Source organism: Microcebus murinus, chromosome 16 (genome assembly GCF_040939455.1).
Source record: "Microcebus murinus isolate Inina chromosome 16, M.murinus_Inina_mat1.0, whole genome shotgun sequence".
Taxonomy (NCBI): Eukaryota; Metazoa; Chordata; class Mammalia; order Primates; family Cheirogaleidae; genus Microcebus; species Microcebus murinus.
The window spans coordinates 57319409-57338519 of NC_134119.1; the positions used below are offsets into that span (position 1 = coordinate 57319409).

The window sequence follows — 19111 nt, forward strand, 5'->3', positions numbered from 1 at the left end:
GAAAAAAAAGGGCAGAAAAACTGTCAGTTGGGCTCAAATTTATCAATCTGTAGGACTAATACTAAATAGTTACAGAGCAAAATGTATATAAGAAATGTAATAATTACATGTAATAATGTTAATATAGGTAATGTAATGATTATGTAATAACAAAGTAATACAAGATAAAACAGGAAGGGAAAGAGGGTAAAAGATGGTGGAAGTATCCTGATTTATTTATCCTATAGCTAGAACTCAGAAAGTTTCATTTAACTGACAAGTCAGGAAATGGGTAGCCAGGCACAGACAGTGGCATGTGCCTATAGTCCCCAGCTACTGGGGAGGCAGAGGCAGGAGAATCGCTTGAGGCCAGGAGTTCTGAGCTGTGGTGTGCAATGCTGATTGGGTGTCTGTACTAAATTCCACATCAGTGTGATGACTTCCTGGGTGTGTGGGACCACCAGGTTGTCTAAGGAGGGGTGAACTGGCCGAGGTCAGAAATGGAGCAAGTCAAAACTCCTGTGCTGGTCAGTAGTGGGATCATTCCTGTGAATGGCCACTGCACGGCAGTCTAGGCCACATAGTGAGACCCTGTCTCTAAAAAACCAAAAAAGAGGTATAGTGTGTACAAAAGAAAACTCTAAGAAAAATACTATCAAGTAAGACTGGGCAGGGGAGAAGTATAAACTTTATAAGATTGTTACTACTCATCATAGGAAACCAATAGATACTGTGCATAGAAATAAAGAATTAAGTTACCCTATGAAATTATAGTTATAAAGGTAATTCCTAGAACATAAACACATAAACCTCCCAAATTAAAGGAAATGTGCACACACAGAAAGCAGGCAGACACAGATGATATAGTGAAAGATTTGATCTAAAAAGCCGTAAAAAGTATGACACAAAATGTGTTCACACACATATACATTTTATATAAATAAATATTAAAGGGCTTTATTTAGCTAATAAGAAACTCCAGATCACAGAGCAAAACCCAAACCACATGCCGTATGCACACAGTCCTCCCAGAGCAAAGTGACTTAGAAGGATTGAGAGCACATCCTTGGCTAAGGACTTACTAAATGGCTGCGAAAAGGGAAAAGAATGTCTCAGATATTCTTAAATGAGACAAAGGGCGGTGTTCAGTGATAAAGATGCAGACCACAAATAAGACTACCCATGTATCTAGTAATTTAGCATCAATATTCATCAAGTAAAAACTATAGTAAACACAAGAAACATAGAAACATTTAATTCTCCTTTCTCAGTTAATGAAAAAGCAAGTGGAACAAAAATAAGTATGTAGAAGACCTGGGAAAAATAATGAATACAGTAGATCTAATCTGTAAATATCTAAAGGCAGCATTTACCTTGTTCTAAGATGTCCATTGAATTTTCACAAAAAACATTAAAATGTTAAGTCACAAAGAAAACCTCAGATCCATAGATATAGAAATTACGTGGATATTCTCTGTTTTTAACATGATAGTGGACAAGAAAAATGGAAACATGTCCACATAAAAACTTGGACATGAATGTTCATAGCATTTTTTATAATAGCCAAAAAAGTAGAAACAACCCAAATGTTCATCAACTGATAAGGAAATAAATGTTATATGTCTATATAGTGATATATCATTTGCCAATTTTGCAATGAATTACCAATACGTACTAAAATATAGATAAACCTTGGAAATGTTAAATGAAAGAAGCCAGGCACAAAGGACCACATTGTGTATGATTCCATTTATATGAAATGTCCAGAATAGGCCAGTCTAAAGAGAAAGTAGATTAGTGGTTGCCTAGGGCTGGAAGGCATGAGAATTTGCACAGATAGTTAAATGTTACATGGTTTCTTTTGGGAGTAATGAAAATGTTCTAAAATCGACTGTAGTAATACATGCACAACTCTGTGAATATAGGAAAAGCCATTGAATCGTACTCTTTAAATGGGTGACTTGTATGATATGTGAATTCTATCTCAGTAAAGCTGTTTTTAAAAAAGATACATTTTTAAAATATGCTATGCACACATCTAAGGCCAAATGCGAAGACGGTACCCTGTAGGGAAACAGAACTATCAAATAGAACTTTCTGTGATGATGAAAAGTTCTTTATCTGTGCTGTGCTAATATTGCAGCCCCTAGCCAAATGTGCTCAGGAACTAAGGAACTGAATGTTTCATTTTGATTAGATTGAAGCAGGCATATGTGGCTAGAGGCTAATGAATTGGACCACACAACACTACAAGCTTGTCTTCAAGCCAGAGCTACCTATCATTACTACCATTGCTTAACATTGCTTCAGAGATACCAGCAACACAAACATGGGAAGAAGTAAAAAATATAAAAATTGGAAAGGAGAAGGTAAAATTATTATTTGCAGATAATGTGATGCTATAAACCTGGAAACCCCAAGAGAATAATCTGAAATATATTACAAACAGTAAGAAAAATCAGATGGTAGCAGTATACAAAATTAAATATACAGAAACCAAAATATTTTAAAATTTGCCATTGAAATTAATGGAGAAGGAAGAGCCCCTTTAGTGCTGCCTGGTAATCTTCCCACACTTCATCCGTTTACCCCCAGCCCTCCTGGACCACTGTGGGACCCTTTCCCTCCCTCACACCTTCCCCAGTCTTCACCCTCGGCCGACGGCTGCTTCTCATTTTTCTGGGAAAGTAGAAGTAGACCAAAGAGGCCTCCACGTGCTCCTGCTCAGTATCCGCCTGGGTCTGTGCCTGTTTGCACTGACTTTTCTTTCTGTCTCCGTCTCTGTGCCAGCAGTTGGTTCTTTCTCTCCTCCTCTTTCTCCCTTCCTGGGGTGGGGGCCGAGGGTGAGCCGTTTGTGAACCCACTTTGTCTTTCAGCTACTGTACCATTTTTCCGTTCATCTTAACACCAAAACTTCCCCCAAAGTTGGTTGACCTGTAGTGCCTGTTTCTCTCCGATTTTCTGTCTCTCGAACCCAATCCAATTAGGCTTTTACCCCGACACTGCTCTAAAAATGATCCTGTTAAAGTCCCCTTTGACCTGCAAGATGCTTAATGTAGTGGTCATTTCTCAGTCCTCAGTTCACTAGACGTGTTAGCATTTTTCCCTGGCTTCCAGGACACAGGCTTCTGGATCTACTCCTGCCTCCCCAGCTGATCCATGGGGCTCCTTTAAGACTGCTCCTCAGTCTCCAACCTCTTATTAGCAGAGAACACCAGGACTCAGCTCTTTTCTGCCAACCCTCATTTCTAAGAACAATCTTGTCTTGTGGCTTTAAATACCATCAATATGCTGGTGAATCCCAAATGTGTAATAACCCCTGCACAGACCTCCCCCCTGAGTGCCAGACTTTGCTATCCATCCCCTTCCTTGGCCACCTTCATTTGGATGTCAGACTTAACAGGTCCAAAATCAAGCACTTGACCATCCTTGCCCCAGGTGTTTCTCCTCCAGTCTTCTCCATCTCTCTTCATCCTTCAGTGGTTCAGTCCGGAAGCCTCGGGGAATCCTAGCTCTCTCACACCCCACATAACATTCTCAGCAAATCCTAACAGCTTCATTTTCACAGTATCAATCTGGTCATCTCTTGCAACCTTCACCTTTAACTCCACCTGGATCATTCCAGCAGCACCTTCCTCACTGGCTTCCCCACTTTGCCCCTGCCCCTACAGTTGTTCTGAACACAGCAGCCAGTGTGGGCCTTTTATTCCAAATGTGAGTTAGGCCAGGGCTATAAGGTGGCTCACTCCTGGAACCCCAGCACTGTGGGGGGCCAGGGCCTGAGGCCAGGAGTTCAAGAAAAGCCTGGGCAACACAGTGAAACCCCATCTCTGAAAAAACTAGATGGTACATATTTTGCTTGTTTATTTGTTGTCTTCTCCCTCTAGATTATAAATTTCATCAAGGCAGAGATTTTTGCCTGTTTTATTCCCTGCTGAATCCCGCAACACAAAAATGCTTGTGACATACTGGTGGTCGATAGGTATTTTTGAATAAATGAATGAGGAAATAGACTGAAGAAAGAAGAGACCAGTTAGAGGCACAGAATCTCGTAAGGAAAGCTACTTTAATAGTTGAAGCAAAAAGCTGTTCATTTCTTTCATTTGATCCTGGTGTTTCCTTGAATACAGGCACACCTCAGAGATACTGTGGGTTTGGTCCCGACCACCACAGTAAGGCAAGTTGCACACATTTTTTGGCTCCCAGTGCAAGTAAAAGTTATGTTTACACTATCCTATAGTCTTAAGTGTACAGTAACAGCGTTATGTCTAAAAAAACAACAGACATACCTTAATTTTGAAATACTTTAGTAAAAATAAACTATAGTTACAGGTGTCAAAAAATCCTTATTGCTAAAAATGCTAATGATCATCTGAGCCTTCAGCAAGCCCCAGGCTTTTTGCTGGTGGAGGGTCTCGCCTTGGTGTTGACAGCTGCTGGCTAATCAGGGTGGTGGTTGCTGAAGGTTGGGGTGGCCGTGGCCATTTCTTAACATAAGGCAACAGTGAAGTTCATGGCATCAATTGATTCTTCTTTTCATGAAAGATTTCTCTGTAGCAGGAAGGGCTGTTTGATAGTGTTTTACCCACAGTTTCTTTCAAAATTGGTCTGAGTCCTCTCAAACCCTGTCATTGCTTTATCAGCTACATTTGTGTTATACTCTAAATCCTTTGTTGTCATTTCAACGGTGTTCACAGCATCTTCACCAGGAGTAAATTCCATCTCAAGAAAACTCTCTCTTTGCTCATTTATAGAAGCAGCTCCTCATCGGTTCAGATGTTATCATGAGATCACAGCAATTCAGTCACGTCCTCAGGCTCCACTTCTAATTCTAGTGCTCTTGTTATTTCCACTCCTCTGCAGTTACTAATACTTCTCCACTGGAGCCTTGACTCCCTCAGAGTCATCCATGAGGGTTGGCATCAAATTCTTCCTGACTCCAGTTAATGTTGATATTTCGACATCTTCCCATGAATAACAAATTTTTTTTTATTTTTTTATTTTAGCATATTATGGGGGTACAAGTGTTAAGGTTACATACATTGCCCATGCCCTCCTCCCCTCCACAAATATTCTTAATGGCATCTAGAACGGTGACTCCTTTCCAGAAGGTTTCCAATTTGTTTATTCCATCAGAGGAATTACTGTCTATGGCAGCTATAACCTTATAAAATGTATTTCTCAAATAATAAGACTTAGAGTTAGAATTGCTCCTTGATCCATGGGCTTCAGAGTGGATGTTGTGTTAGATATGAAAACAACATTAACCTCCTTGCACCTCTCCATCAGCATTCTCAGGTGACCAAGTGCATTACTAATGAGCATAATATTTTGAAAGGAATCTTTTATTCTGAGCAGTCTTAATAGAAGAATATTCATCCTGTCAACAGATCTGCTGTCACCCGGGCTTCATTGTTCTATTTATAGAGCACAGGCAGAGTAGATTTAACCTAATTCTTAAGGGTTCTAGGATTTTTGCAATGGCAGATGAGCATTGGCTTCAACTTGAAGTCAGCAGCTGCATTAGCCCCTAACAAGAAAGTCTGTCCTTTGATGCCATGCTTTGACTTCTCTCTAGCCATGGTTATGCTAGATAGCATCTTCTTCCAGTATGAGGCCCTTTTGTCTACATTGAAAATCTGTCATTTAGTGTAGCAGCCTTCGTCAGTGATCTTAGCTAGATCTTCTGGGTAACTTGCTGCAGCTTACCCATCAGGACCTGCTGCTTCACCCTGAACTTTTATGTCATAGGGACAGTTTCTTTCTTTCAACCTCATGATTCACCCTTTGCTTGCTTCAGACTTTTCTTCTGCAGCTTCTTCATAGAATTGAAGAGGATTTGGGCCTTGCTCTGGGTTAGGCTTTGACTTAAGGCAGGCGTCTTCAAACTACAGCCCGCGGGCCACATGTGGATGTTTTTGCCCATTTGTTTTTTTACTTCAAAATAAGATATGTGCAGTGTGCATAGGAATTTGTTCATAGTTTTTTTTAAACTATAGTCCGGCCCTCCAACGATCTAAGGGACAGTGAACTGGCCCCCTGTTTAAAAAGTTTGAAGACCCCTGACGTAAGGGAATGTTACAGCTGGTTTGATCTTCTATTTAGACCCCTCAAACTTTCTCCGTTATCAGCAATGAGGCTGTTTTGCTTTCTTGTCGTGGGTGTGTTCACTGGAGTAGCACTTTCAGTTTCCTTCAGGAACTTTCCTTTGTATTCACAGCATGGCTGTTTGGTGCAAGAGGCTTAGCTTTCAGTATCTCAGCTTTCAACATACCTTCCTCACTAAGCCTAATTGTGTCTAGCTTTTGATTTCAAGAGAGAAATGTACCACAATTCCTTTCACTTGAATACTGGAGGTGCTGTTGTAGGGGTATTCATTTCAATATTTTTGTGCCTCAGAGAATAAGGAGGCCTGAGGAGAATGGAGAGGGACAAGGGAAGGGCCAGTCGGTGGAGCAGTCAGAAGACCCATTTATTGGTGAAGGTCACTATCTATGACACTATAGGTGTCATTTGTGATGCCCCAAAACAATTACAGCGGTAGCATGAAAGATCAGTGATCCTAGATCATCATAATAGATAAAATAATCAAAAAATGTGAAATGTTGCACGAATTACCAAAATGTGACGCGGAGACACAGTGAGCACATGCTGTTGGGAATAGACCGATAGACTTGCTCCATGCAGGGTTGCCACAAACCTTCGATTTGTGAAAAATGCATTATCTGTGATGCACAATAAAACAAGGTATGCCTGCAGTCATTTTCCCTTTGTTTATAGTGCATTCTTCTTCCTTCTTGAAACATGAACTCCTCCAGGTCAAGGAGTAGTTTCTTACACCTTCTTGTTGCCCCAGCAAATTAATGTTCACTGATGAGGAAAGGTAATTCTCATTTGGCTGTAAGCACTCAGATTACTCTTTTTTTTGGTCAGTTTTTTTCCCTATGCTAACATTTTCCACTGTTACTCTCTTATTTATCGCAGACATTGCATGTATTCCCATTGAATACTCCTGCAAAACAAAGAGTCTTTAGAATAAATAGGATAATCCACACAGTAGTATTAATAACTACGGCAGTACTAAAACCGCTGATGGTTTCCGTGCAGGCCCAGTGGAAGTACTGTCACTTCAGCAATGGTGCAACCTTCTCACAAACCCTGCTTGGCAGCTCTCATGTGTCACGGGCTTTCATCAACTTTAGGGCAAGAATCATTCCGTTCTAACAGATGGACATGAATTTAACCAGACAATAAACCATGTATGTGCCATCAATATGTTTGCTGAGGGCATGATTCCCAGTACAGAACTTTTAGGAACAGCTGTCTTATCATGAGCTACTGTTTCTTGGTGAGATGATTTGTTAACCTAATTCTGAAAGAGATTACATTCATAAAGTTAATCTTTCAGTGGTTTCCCCACTACCAGCAGCCTAATTATTTTGGGGGACAATTTTTATAAATGAAAGTTACTTACATGAGAGTCTATTTTTAAAGCAAGGTGAGGAAGACTTTATTCAGGACCATCGTGGTAGGTATAGGGACTGCTCCAGCAGGGTCTTGCATTGGGGGGAAAGAGATTGGGCACATTTCCTAATACTTCAGGGGCAAGCGAGAGTCATAGCCCAAGAGCAGGGTCAGTGACAGGGATGGGAAATGGCTAAGGAAACATCCGGAATAATAGGAGGTTCTAGCTCAGCCGGCCTCACAGAATTCTTGGGGAAGGCAGGCCAGGGTGATCTGACATCCCCTGAGGGATCTATTTACATGAGATTTTTAAAAGCTGATGTGATGTTTTCTTTCCAGATTTGGTGTAATTTGTCTAAACGGGTTTGTTAACCCTTTTTTGCATGGCCAGCAACTTGTCTCTCAGTGCCTTTGGGGGATACAGAACATTAATTGTGAGCATTTTTTTCCTTGATGCTTTTTACATTTAGTACTTCTGTTAAATTACTGAATAAACTATTACTTAAATGGTTCTAGCTATATAGTTCTTTAAAAATACAAGTCTTTTGTCTTTCTGCTTCTCTGTGTCATCTTCAGAGAACATGTTTCATTCTCTCAACAAATGATGCTTTCCCCATGGAACCTGTGCAGATTAAAATATGAAGTGTGTGTTCGTTTTGCATTCTTTAGAGGGTAACTTCTACTGGTGTACGTTTTCATCAGCATGATCTACCAGGCAAAGTATAAATTGCTGTAAAACTGGGAAAGTGTTTGAATGAGTAAAGCAGATGTTCTCTTAGCATGGAGCAGATGTAAAACTCGCAAGTGTCTGTCTAATAAAATATAGCATTTGGTTCTATACAGCTGGTGCCAGATTGCCAATTAATCATGTTTGAATGTATTTTTACTAATTAGATCCCCCTCTGTTCTTTACACATTCTGGGTATACTAAAGAAAGGGATGGAGCACAAAAGCTTTCTACTTTTAGTACTTTGAGCAATGTTTTTTCTTGTTCCCCAGTCTTTTATTATTAGGCTCATATAGGCTGGCCTTTTATCCTTAAGGACCCTCCAGTCTGATTTGGGGATGTAGGTTTGATGTTAGGATATTCCATTGAAGGCAACAGTTAGTACTTTGAACACTTTAAGGCAACTGAAGAAAAGAAAAGGAATGTAATTAAACTTAATGTTGTTTTTTTCTTATTCGCATGAACAAAAGCTAGGATTTGCTCACTTAACATCAGTTCATAACCTCTATGGTTATTTGAGCAGGGTTTGAACATTATAGAAATGAGCAATACCAGTTTGGTTTTATGTTGTCGAAAGCAATAGAGCAGTTTTTCCCAAAAATTAAAGAACTGATAAGAGTTGCCTTTACTGCTATGAAAGATACAACACAAATCAGTAGCAACTGTGACAACGAAAAAAACTGTATCATTCTGTACTGTCCTTTTTATAAAGCAAGTATGCTAATGAAATTAAATTTTAGAACCTGGTGGGCTTTTTTCTTTTTATTTTTTTTGAGACAGGGTCTTGCTCTGTTGCCAGGGCTAGAGTACAGTGGCATCATCATAGCTCACTGCAGCCTCCAACTCCTGGGCTGGAGCAATCCTCTTGCCTCAGCCTTCTAAGTAGCTGGGACTACAGGCACATGCAACCATGCCCAGCTAATACTTTTATTTCTTGTAGAGACAGAGTCTCGCTATTGCCCAGGCTGGTCTTAAACTCCTGGGCTCAAGCAGTCCTCCTGCCTCGGCCTCCCAAAGTGCTAGGATTACAGGCATGAGCCACCACACTCAGCAGTGGTCCTTTTGTTCATGCCTGATTTCCCCAGGATAAATTTGTTTTCTGTGAAAGGACATTCAGTCTATAAAAAGGTTTGCTACCCTACCTCCCATTTTTCTAAAAAGAGTTAACAATGATATTAATAAAGCATAATAATTTTAGAGTTTGGTTTTTGGAGTTGGTGATTGGATATTTACACTCTTAAATAATTAAGAGAATTTTTTTCAATGTTTTATTCATGAATTGATTTATTATACTTTTCTAATGAATAGGAGAAGTATTTAAAGAAATATTTAGAGATAAAAAGAAAAATTTTTAATAAATATTTAAAGGGTAGGAGAAATATATTAAATAATTTCTAGGTCTGAAGATAAATAGCATGAGTGGTTCTTTTAATGAAATGTTTACTACCATTTGAAAATTAGTTGGAGGTAGGGAAAATAAAGATATGCAGAAAGAAGTTCATCATCTAGAAAGTCAGATGTTCCTTGTTTATTGTCTTCCCCTAATAAAGTGGGGTTTGTGAAACATGGATCTACTGTAATGTGAAAAAAACATAAATGGAAATACATTTTAGATAATGTGTTGCAGATTCTAGAATCTGACTTTTTGAGTATTGGTGTAAAAGAATTTATAACATAGATTATAATTTTTTGTTCATTTATATAATACTTTTACATGCACAGTTGAATATCCCTTATCTAAAATGCTTGGGACCAGAAGTGCTTTGGATTTCAGGTTTTGGAATATTAGCATGTACGTAATGAGATGGGACCCAAGACTAAACATGAAATTCCTTTATATTTCATATATACCTTATACATATAGCCTGAAAGCAATTGTATGTAATATTTTAATAAATTTTGTTAGTGAAACAAAATTGTACATCGAACAGTTAGAAAACAAAGATGCCACTTTGTTGATAATCTTTGGTTGTTTGGTGTCACCATCATTTCTGACTCTGAATTTCTATGTTGCCTTTATAAGCAAGCATTTTCTCATATTTATTCACATACAAATACTTAACAGTAAAAAGTATGACAGTGAAAAACTAATGTGTTCAGAGTAACTTATGGCATCATGTTGGCTCTCAACAAGTTTTGAATTTTGGTGTATTTCAAATTTCAGATTTTTAGATTAGGGATATTCAATCTTTATATAAAATATACAGTCTAAGAGTATTCACAAGATTATTCCAGAAAGTCTCCCCCATACTTATTGCCATTGCCTCCATAATTTTATGTTAATGATTTAAATTTTTAAAAAGTATTTTGCAACCAAATTGACTAATAGCTATTACTTTATATCTTCAGTTCTTCTAAGGTTAAATATTGCTTATCTAAAAGCAATTTAAATATTTTATGTATCCATTTACTACATGAACATCTTTCCACCAAGGTTACACTTGTCAAAGTAATGTTCATATGTAAAAAGTCTGCCTCATTTGACTAAGAATACCTTGTATTCATAGAACAAAAAGGAAATTAATAATCTTGTTAGCTTTTAGCAGGTGTCTAATGCAATTATATTTCTTTTCATTTGGGAGATTTTTTTTTTAATATCATTCCTGTTTTCCTATTTTGTGTCTCACTAATATTATGTGGGTATGGTGATATATTTTCAATTTTTTAAAGTTTAAACATTCACAAAAGTAGAATAGTATGACAGATCCTTTTTATCTGTCACTGAGCTTCAACACTAATCAGTTTTCTGTTCTTGTTTGCCACCATTCGAGACTATATTTTTTAGAGATTTTTCTCTTTTAAGTTGTAGTTTCTGAATCCTTTCTGCAGTGAAAATACATATTTAAACAAAACTAGGTCATGTAAACCCAGAGATCGAACTTTTTTTCAGGAAGTGGAGCGAGAAATCTCATTCAGAACAGAATGTGGACTATATTACTCCTACTACAAGCAAATGCTGCAGGCTCCAACCCTAATGCAAGGTAATTATAACTAATAGTCTGATTTGGGGTCTACTCTATTCTTTTTAATATTTAAGTCAAAAATACTTTGCACAGAAGCATTGTAAATGCTCTGCAGAACTTGTGTAGTTTTCTCCTTGTTAACCAACGTCTGATCATTATATGGAAATGTTTTTTTGCTCTAAAGGAGTTATATAACTCTCTTCTCCTTGTCTTCCAATTCCACTCCATCCCAAAAGCAATTTCTTTGTGATTTCTTGGTTTTGTTGCTGATTTTTCTCATGATCATTTTGGAAGCAGTCTTTGCAGGTGAAAGGAGCATTGTCTGAGAACTGGAGGCATTTGGATAATACCAATGAAAGTTATAGTTATCCGTCTTGTCCCTATTCCTTCCTTTATTTTGCAATTGCCGTTCTCCTACATTTTCACTTTTCCTTAAGTGGTTTGGAGCCCACACTGTTTACCCTTACTCCATCTAATGAAACCCTCCTAGAAGGATCTCTTCTACATAATACATCCCTGATGCACTTAACATGGGGATACATGGCAGAGAATCACCCTTTTCTGGGCTTTACTTGGATTCAGCTATGATATTTTGGTGAGAATTCTTCTCAGGTGATGTTTTGTACATCCGATTTTATAGCAACGGGAGACATGAAATTTTGGTTATCTTGTTTTTGTGTCATAAAAATTAATCAGTGTTTGATAGCCAGATTCATCCACAATAAGGCCAGTTATGCACCAGCCTTTCATTAGGGCTTAGCAGCCCTTGATTTTGCCTGTGTCTGTTACTTCCATAGGGCTCTGTCAGTTGGGGAACTCTGAGGTGCAGTCTGTACAGGAAAGGCAGGCTAAGTATTGATGTGTTTCCCCCGTAGTCGATCCTCGTTATTCATAGATTCCATGTTTGCCAAATCACCTGTTTGCTAAAATTTATTTATAACACCACAATCGGTACTCATAGCCCTTTCACAGTTATTTATGGATATGTCCGGAGCAGTAAAAAAAACTTTAGTCACTGACGTGCATGTTCCCATTAGAACCAGGGAGGTAGCACTGTGCCTTCTTGTTTGACATAGCAGAGCGTCCTTTTCTCAGTCTATGGCATGCTGTACTTTTTACTTTTTTTTTTTTTTTTGCTGTTTATTGGTGATTTTGCAGTTTACAGTGTCCCTCCAGCATAGTGCTAAAATGCTGTCTGCTGTTCCTGAGCTCAGGAAGGCTGTGATGTGCCTTACAGAGAAAACACATTGTTTGATAACCTTCATTTAGGCATGAGTTACAGTGCTGTTGGCTGTGAGTTAATGTTAATGGATTAACACTATAGATATAAGAAAGTGTCTTAAATAGAAACACACATAAAGCAAGGTCATGTGTTGATCAGTTGATGCAAACAGACTCGTAGGAGCCCAGCCTTTGTTTCCCACTCACTGGATCGGTATTTACCAGTTCAGTTTTTACTGCAGCTTATAGAACATAACTGCTGGGCATAATGAGAATTGGCTGCATCTACTAGCTCTCAAAATTACGAGTTGCTTCAGTAGCACCCTCTGAACAGTGGTCCTCACTAGGGGGCATTTGTGTGCCTTGGGCACATCTGGAACGTTTAGAGACGTTTCTGGTGGGTACAAGGGGGGGCTGGGAGCTGCTGGAATCCAGTGGGCAGACACCTGGGATGCTGCCGAACACCCCACGGCGCACGGGCAGCCCCCACAGCACAGGGTCGTGTGACCCAAATCTTAGCAGTGCCGGGGTGGAGAAACTGCTCTAAAGGCACATGATGAGTGTTTTCTTTCTCAGTATCACCACAGACTCAGCAGTTGATTTATGTTAATTTTTGTCATTTATTAAGATTATTCTTTTTTCTTTCTTTCTTTCTTTTTTTTTGAGACAGGGTCTCACTTTGTTGCCCAGGCTATAGTGAGTGCTGTGGCGTCAGCCTCGCTCACAGTAACCTCAGACTCCTGGGCTCAAGCAATCCTCCTGCCTCAGCCTCCCGAGTAACTGGGACTACAGGCATGCGCCACCATGCCCGGCTAATTTTTTGTGTATATATATATATTTTTTTAGTTGGTCAATTCGTTTCTTTCTATTTTTAGTAGAGACGGGGTCTCATTCAGGCTGGTTTCGAACTCCTGACCTTGAGCAATCCACCCGCCTCGACCTCCCAGAGTGCTAGGCTTACAGGTGTGAGCCACCACGCCTTGCCTATTAAGATTATTCTTTTAGAACATTTCAAACATATAAAAACAATAGAATCCTTTAATGGGTTTCTATGTGTCTACCAACCAGCTAAAAAGTTACCAACTCATGACCAATCTTGTTTCCTCTGTATCCCTGCCCTCAACCTGGATTATTTTGGAGTAAATCCAAGACATCATATTGCTTCAGCTATAAATATATCAGTGTGTTTCAGCAGTCAGTGTTCTTATTTCCAGTTGTCTTACACATTTTTCAGTTTTTGAGATATCCAAATAAAGCCTATACATTACTGTCTGTGTATTTTTTTAATTGTTTCTTTAAATCTGTCATTATCTTTCTATCTTTTTTCTTGTAATTTTTTGTTGAAAACACTGATTCACTGTATAAAGAAGTTTTCGACCTTCCAAATTTTACTGGAACCTCATGGTGTCATATAATGTTTCTCAGTTCCTTGAGTTTCCTCCTGTTAATTGGTAGTTAGATCTAGAGCCTTGCTCAGATTCAGGTTCTGCTTTTTGGTAAAACTACTTCCTAGATGGTGGTGTATACTTTTATGTCAGATGGCACATAATGTCTAGGCTGTCTCTCCTGGGCTCAGACTGATCCATCAATTATTAAGTTACTAATTAGCCTTTCACCTAATGGTTTAGATCCACTGACAACCATTACCCAAATTTGTTAATTTCATAAGGACTTAAAAATGGTGATACTCTAATTCTATACTTAAAAATGGTGATACTCTAATTCTATCATCCATTCTATCATTATTAGATAGACTTTATCTCTAAAGAAAAACATTTTCTCATCGCCTATTTGATAACACAGTTTAGTCCATAAAGGAAAGGCAGGAAAAATATTTGGCCTTTCCCTTTATTGTTTTTAGAATGAGTTGCCTTTCTACCATCTTAAGATTTTGGTTTTAAGTATCACTATAAACGTGTGGATTTTTAACATAATTGATGTGTTTTGATCCTTTGTATTCTTCTTCTTATATTCAAGTTGCCCGATGTTTGTCCAGTGGAATCCTTTCAGATTAGGTTGACTGCTGCCTTTTTGATGTGACTCCAGGGATCTTTGAAAACTACCTTGCATTTGGGCATGAGTAGATATTTCAGTCCCATTTTGTATATTTCTTACCCCTGATCTGGAATCAGCCATTTGTCAAAGGAGCTCTAGTTCTTTTTGGTACCTATTTAGAGACCACAGTTTGGGTATGAGGGACATTAATTGCTACTAGATTGGTCATTGTTTCTAGGCTTTATTTTAGTGAGCAGAGCTAGGAAACGTGAATATTTTTTCCTAAGAGAAAATATGAACATAGCTATTTTCAGTTCAAAGTTAGGATAACTGGGTTTTTACTTTTTGATTTTGTATTTGTTTCTCTTTTCTCCTTAAGTTGAAAACTTGGGTTCCATATGATATTAAAGTTATCACTTGTTTTATCCTGCTATGTGTGATACTTTCACAGTAACAATAACAACATTGCTACTAATGATATGATTACCTGAAAACAGTTCACACTGTCTTTGCAGTTCTTTTTCTCATTAGGATATGACCCATCTAGTCACATTCCTCTGTTTTCAAGTCACTGGAAAGAAAGAGTTCCCTCTTTTGTGACCAAGCCACCAACTCAATAAGTTTCTTTGTTATATGTTGCTTTTGGTTTTCAGGGATTGTGTTGTAAGATTTTTTATTTATCTTTTTTGTACTTGTTAAAGTTTACACAGTTCTAAGTCAAACTATGTAACAGCATTCAGAGAAGTCCACTTCCATCCCTGTTCCTTCCACCCTGTTTCCTTCCTTACTCTTTAGGTAACCATTCTTATAGATAACCATTTTTATTAGTTTTTGTTTCATTCTTCCACTTTTAATATTTTTAATCATATTTCCCCACTGTTATAGAAAAAAATCTGCTTACTGTATAGCATGTACACTGTTCTCTAGTTTATTTTTTTCACTTAATAAAAATCTTGGGGATCGCTCTATAATAGAAAATAAAGATATTGATCCTTTTTGCTACTGCATAGTGCTCCTTTGTATGGAGCACTGTGGTCTCTTAAAGCCTCTGCTCAGATGTGGTTTGTGGCATGTCTGCTCGCATGCCATCCATTAGAGCAAGGCAGATGGCCAAACCCAAACTGGGAGTAAGGAAGGCTGCTCTCCCAGAAGGGTACTGTTTGGGGGAGCACACCCTCCCGGAGGAGATACTACAGGTCGCGTGGCAGGAGAACAAGGCGGGGAGATATAAAATCCCCTTGCCCAAATTCCTATAGAAGAAACATGGATTTTTTTTCATTGCCATCACAAAAGTTCTAATTTACGTATTTTTGTGTAAACATTTAAATAATGTCCATCTAGTATGTGGTGAGCTCTTTGAGGGCAGGACTGTGTTTTTTTGCTAACTATTATATCCCTAGCGCCTTCCACACTCCCTGGCACATACTAAAAAGTCTATAAATAGTTTTGAATGAATGAATAATTATAAGTGTAATTGTTTCCTTCCTGATCTTTCAAATATCAATCTTAGGTTTTCACGGCTTGATATATGATAATAAAACTGAATCTATGAGGACAATTAACCTCCTTCAACGAATGAATATTTACCAAGAGGTTTTTCTCAGTGTTTTATATAGAGTTCTACCCATACAGGTATGTTGTGTTCTGTGACAACAAATTGTTATTATCAGATGAAAGTCAAAATCTGCCATTTTGAAAGTTGAAAGTTTTTACATATGTTCTTCTGGTCTTCAACTGGTTTGGCAAAAAATCAGCAATACCCTAATTTTCTCCATGTATATTACAAACTTTGCTTTCTGTTAATATATAAATAGATAACTGCTTTTTATTTACATTTTATAAGATACAAGATTTCTGTATATACATGCTTCCTGGCCTATATTGTAATAATATATGTGTGTAGTCTTAGAAGCTGATAAATATTTTCATTTGGAAATGTATAATCACTCCTGATTTATCTTTCCTATTAAAAAATCATAAAATTACCAAATCAGTGAAAATTGGACAAAGTTAGGTGGTAAACTGGTCTAGAGTAAAGAATGAAGCTAGACTCTCATGGACTTCCCTCTCTTCTTGGTGGTGGGAGGAAAGGCTGCTATCACACTCCCATCTGAGAAGGGGTGATGTGGCTTCCTGCTGGGAAGTAACAGCAGGCTCCTGAACATTACATTTTACTATCATATTTTTTAAATGACAGAAAAAGGGTTAGGGCTTCTCTGACTAACATTTTTTATTGTTCCCTTTACAGAAATATTTAGAGCCAGTTTATTTTTATATTTATACCTTATTTGGACTGCAGGCGATCTATGTCACAGCTCTTTACATAACCAGCTGGCTCCTTAGTGGCACGTGGCTATCGGGACTATTAGCAGCCTTGTGGTATGTCACAAATAGGTGAGTTGGAATCAGTGTGTCTCTCTTCTTTCCAAAATGAGAGTACAGATGCAGTTACTTCGTTTGTAGTTCAGAGAAATTTCTTCTGCCATGTGTGTTTGGGTAGGAGCATTTTCTCTTTGGTTTACATAGTGGTTTATAAATTTTTCTTACTTGGTAAAGTAGAAAGTGCTACTTACATATATTTCCAGCTGAGGAACAGAACACTGAATTGCAAGTCAAGAGTAACACCCATAGTAATCCTAATTCTATTACTTGTTTGCTGTGTGATCAGTATTTCTCCAACCATACAGCTCACCTCTTGAAGGGTTTTCATGATATTTTCACTATCCATCTCAATAGGGTTGTGTGCAGGTCTCCATTAGCAAAGCTGTACAAATGCAAGGAAATTCTTACATTGATTGATATCTATTATTATTTGATAAACACTGGAGCCTTATGAAATAGCATTTTAAAAAAACATATTCAAGATATATTGAATTATTGCCTGACCTACAGTAGCAACACCAATAGTAACTAGGAGTGTTAAAACTTGAACACAAGTTCTAATATAGGGGTTTTTTTGGTAATCCTGAGAAAATTACTTTTATTATAACCCTGCTGGGTGCTTAACTATATGCCAAGTACTTTACAAAATGCTTTATATGTATACTTTTAGCAACCTTATAGAGTAGGTACTATCATTATCCCCATTTTAGAGATGAGTAAACTGAGGCTTAAAAGGTTAATTTTACACACAAACACGTAGGTGTGTGTTTTGTGTGTGTGTCATTCATTGAATGGCTAGTATGTGCGGGGGGGGGGTCTTGATGCTGAGCGTACAAAGATGAAAAATTGTACTTATACTTGCTCTCTTGAGGTTCACATTCTAGAGAGGCAGGAAGCCTTTAAAACTTATTGCCAAAGACAAACTTAAGACTAAAGTATAAAGCACTAAAGAAATACACGGAAGGAGAATGCATAGCATTGCCTGTTAACATTAATGAAGTCAGAAATAAAAGTAAAAGGTGCTTTGGTGTGGTACATTCATGGGTTTAGGAGTCATGCTGACATGGCCTTGAACACCAGGTCTACCACTTACCAAAGCAGAGCCGTGGGCAGATCACTTACATTTTCTCAGTTGGCATGGGGATGATGATGATGATGATAAGGACAATTATTGGGAACCAGTGACCAAAATCTAAGTATACTTATCCTTAATATGATACATCTTTCACTTTAAGAAATCTTTGAGGAAATTATTGTAAAAATTACCATTTCGGCCATTCCTGTTTTCTTTTGTGCAGAATAGATACCACAAGAGTTGAGTTTACCATCCCACTGAGGGAGAACTGGGCACTGCCATTCTTTGCAATTCAGATAGCAGCAATTACATATTTCTTGAGACCAAACTTACAGCCTCTTTCTGAAGTAAGTCTTTATAAAAGTTTGTATGTGTCTTAATTCCCCAATTTTATATAAGAAGCTTCAAAAAACACAATGTGCATAGTGTCCCAATGCATGTGAATAGTTCTTGTTCTATGACCAGTTTTTTTTTAACACAAGTTAAATTAAATTCTTTATCTGAGCTTTTTCCACTTTCCAAAGAAAATGTTTTCGTTTTTGATGTTAAAAATGTCCTCTACATAATCTACCCTTAAATAGTTGGAGCAAACCCACACACAGTTTCTGAGAAACTGTCAGAATTTTTAAGCCATTGCTCTTGAGATGTGATTTGGTGCATTATTGCCTCCATAATAGTGTGGAATACACATAGCGTATGTGAATATTTATATGCAGAGTGTCACTTTATGATATTTAGAGCTTAAATAACAAATGCAAGGGTTTTCAGAGCAACAGTGTATGGCTTTTCTATCTGGTTTATAGAGATATTGGCTGCTCTTGATAAAACTTGTCTGCAAGGTTTTTTATTACTAGAGACATGTAAATTATACAAAGGTTTTCTTTTTACAGAGGCTGACACTTCTTGCCATTTTCATATCAACTTTTCTCTTTAGCCTGACATGGCAATTTAATCAATTTATGATGCTGATGCAGGCATTAGTGCTGTTCATACTGGACTCCTTGGACATGCTGCCAGCAGCGAAGGTAAGCTTTATTTTCTCATTTGAGATTTTCACTGTTTAGTGTTTTGTATCATAGAATGAGATGAAAATATGCAAGTACTTCATGATAAAATTGAAGCTCCTTCTTAGAGCTAAGTATGCTGAGGTCAATTGATACTGAGTAATTTACACAGCCTTGTTTGACCATCTTAACTTTTATTCTGCTTGTTTCAAGTTAAAAATGGATTTATTTGCCACATAAATGTCTAGGTCAATTGTTATTTATAGAGATGACTTAAAATTTAAAATATAAGGTAGCTCTT

At 37.8% G+C, this 19111-nt stretch overlaps 1 protein-coding gene across 6 annotated transcripts in view; it reads left to right on the top strand.

Annotated features, from left to right (window-relative positions):
* Positions 1-19111, top strand: part of DPY19L3 (dpy-19 like C-mannosyltransferase 3) — a 67495-nt gene that overhangs the window by 12372 nt on the left and 36012 nt on the right. For all 6 annotated transcript variants that reach the window (XM_012775186.3, XM_075992968.1, XM_075992967.1 and 3 more), the window contains exons 4-8: positions 11061-11151; positions 15860-15981; positions 16598-16743; positions 18030-18153; positions 18697-18831. In XM_012775186.3, the coding sequence (XP_012630640.2) occupies positions 11061-11151; positions 15860-15981; positions 16598-16743; positions 18030-18153; positions 18697-18831 (618 nt within the window). The remainder of the gene's footprint in view (positions 1-11060; positions 11152-15859; positions 15982-16597; positions 16744-18029; positions 18154-18696; positions 18832-19111) is intronic.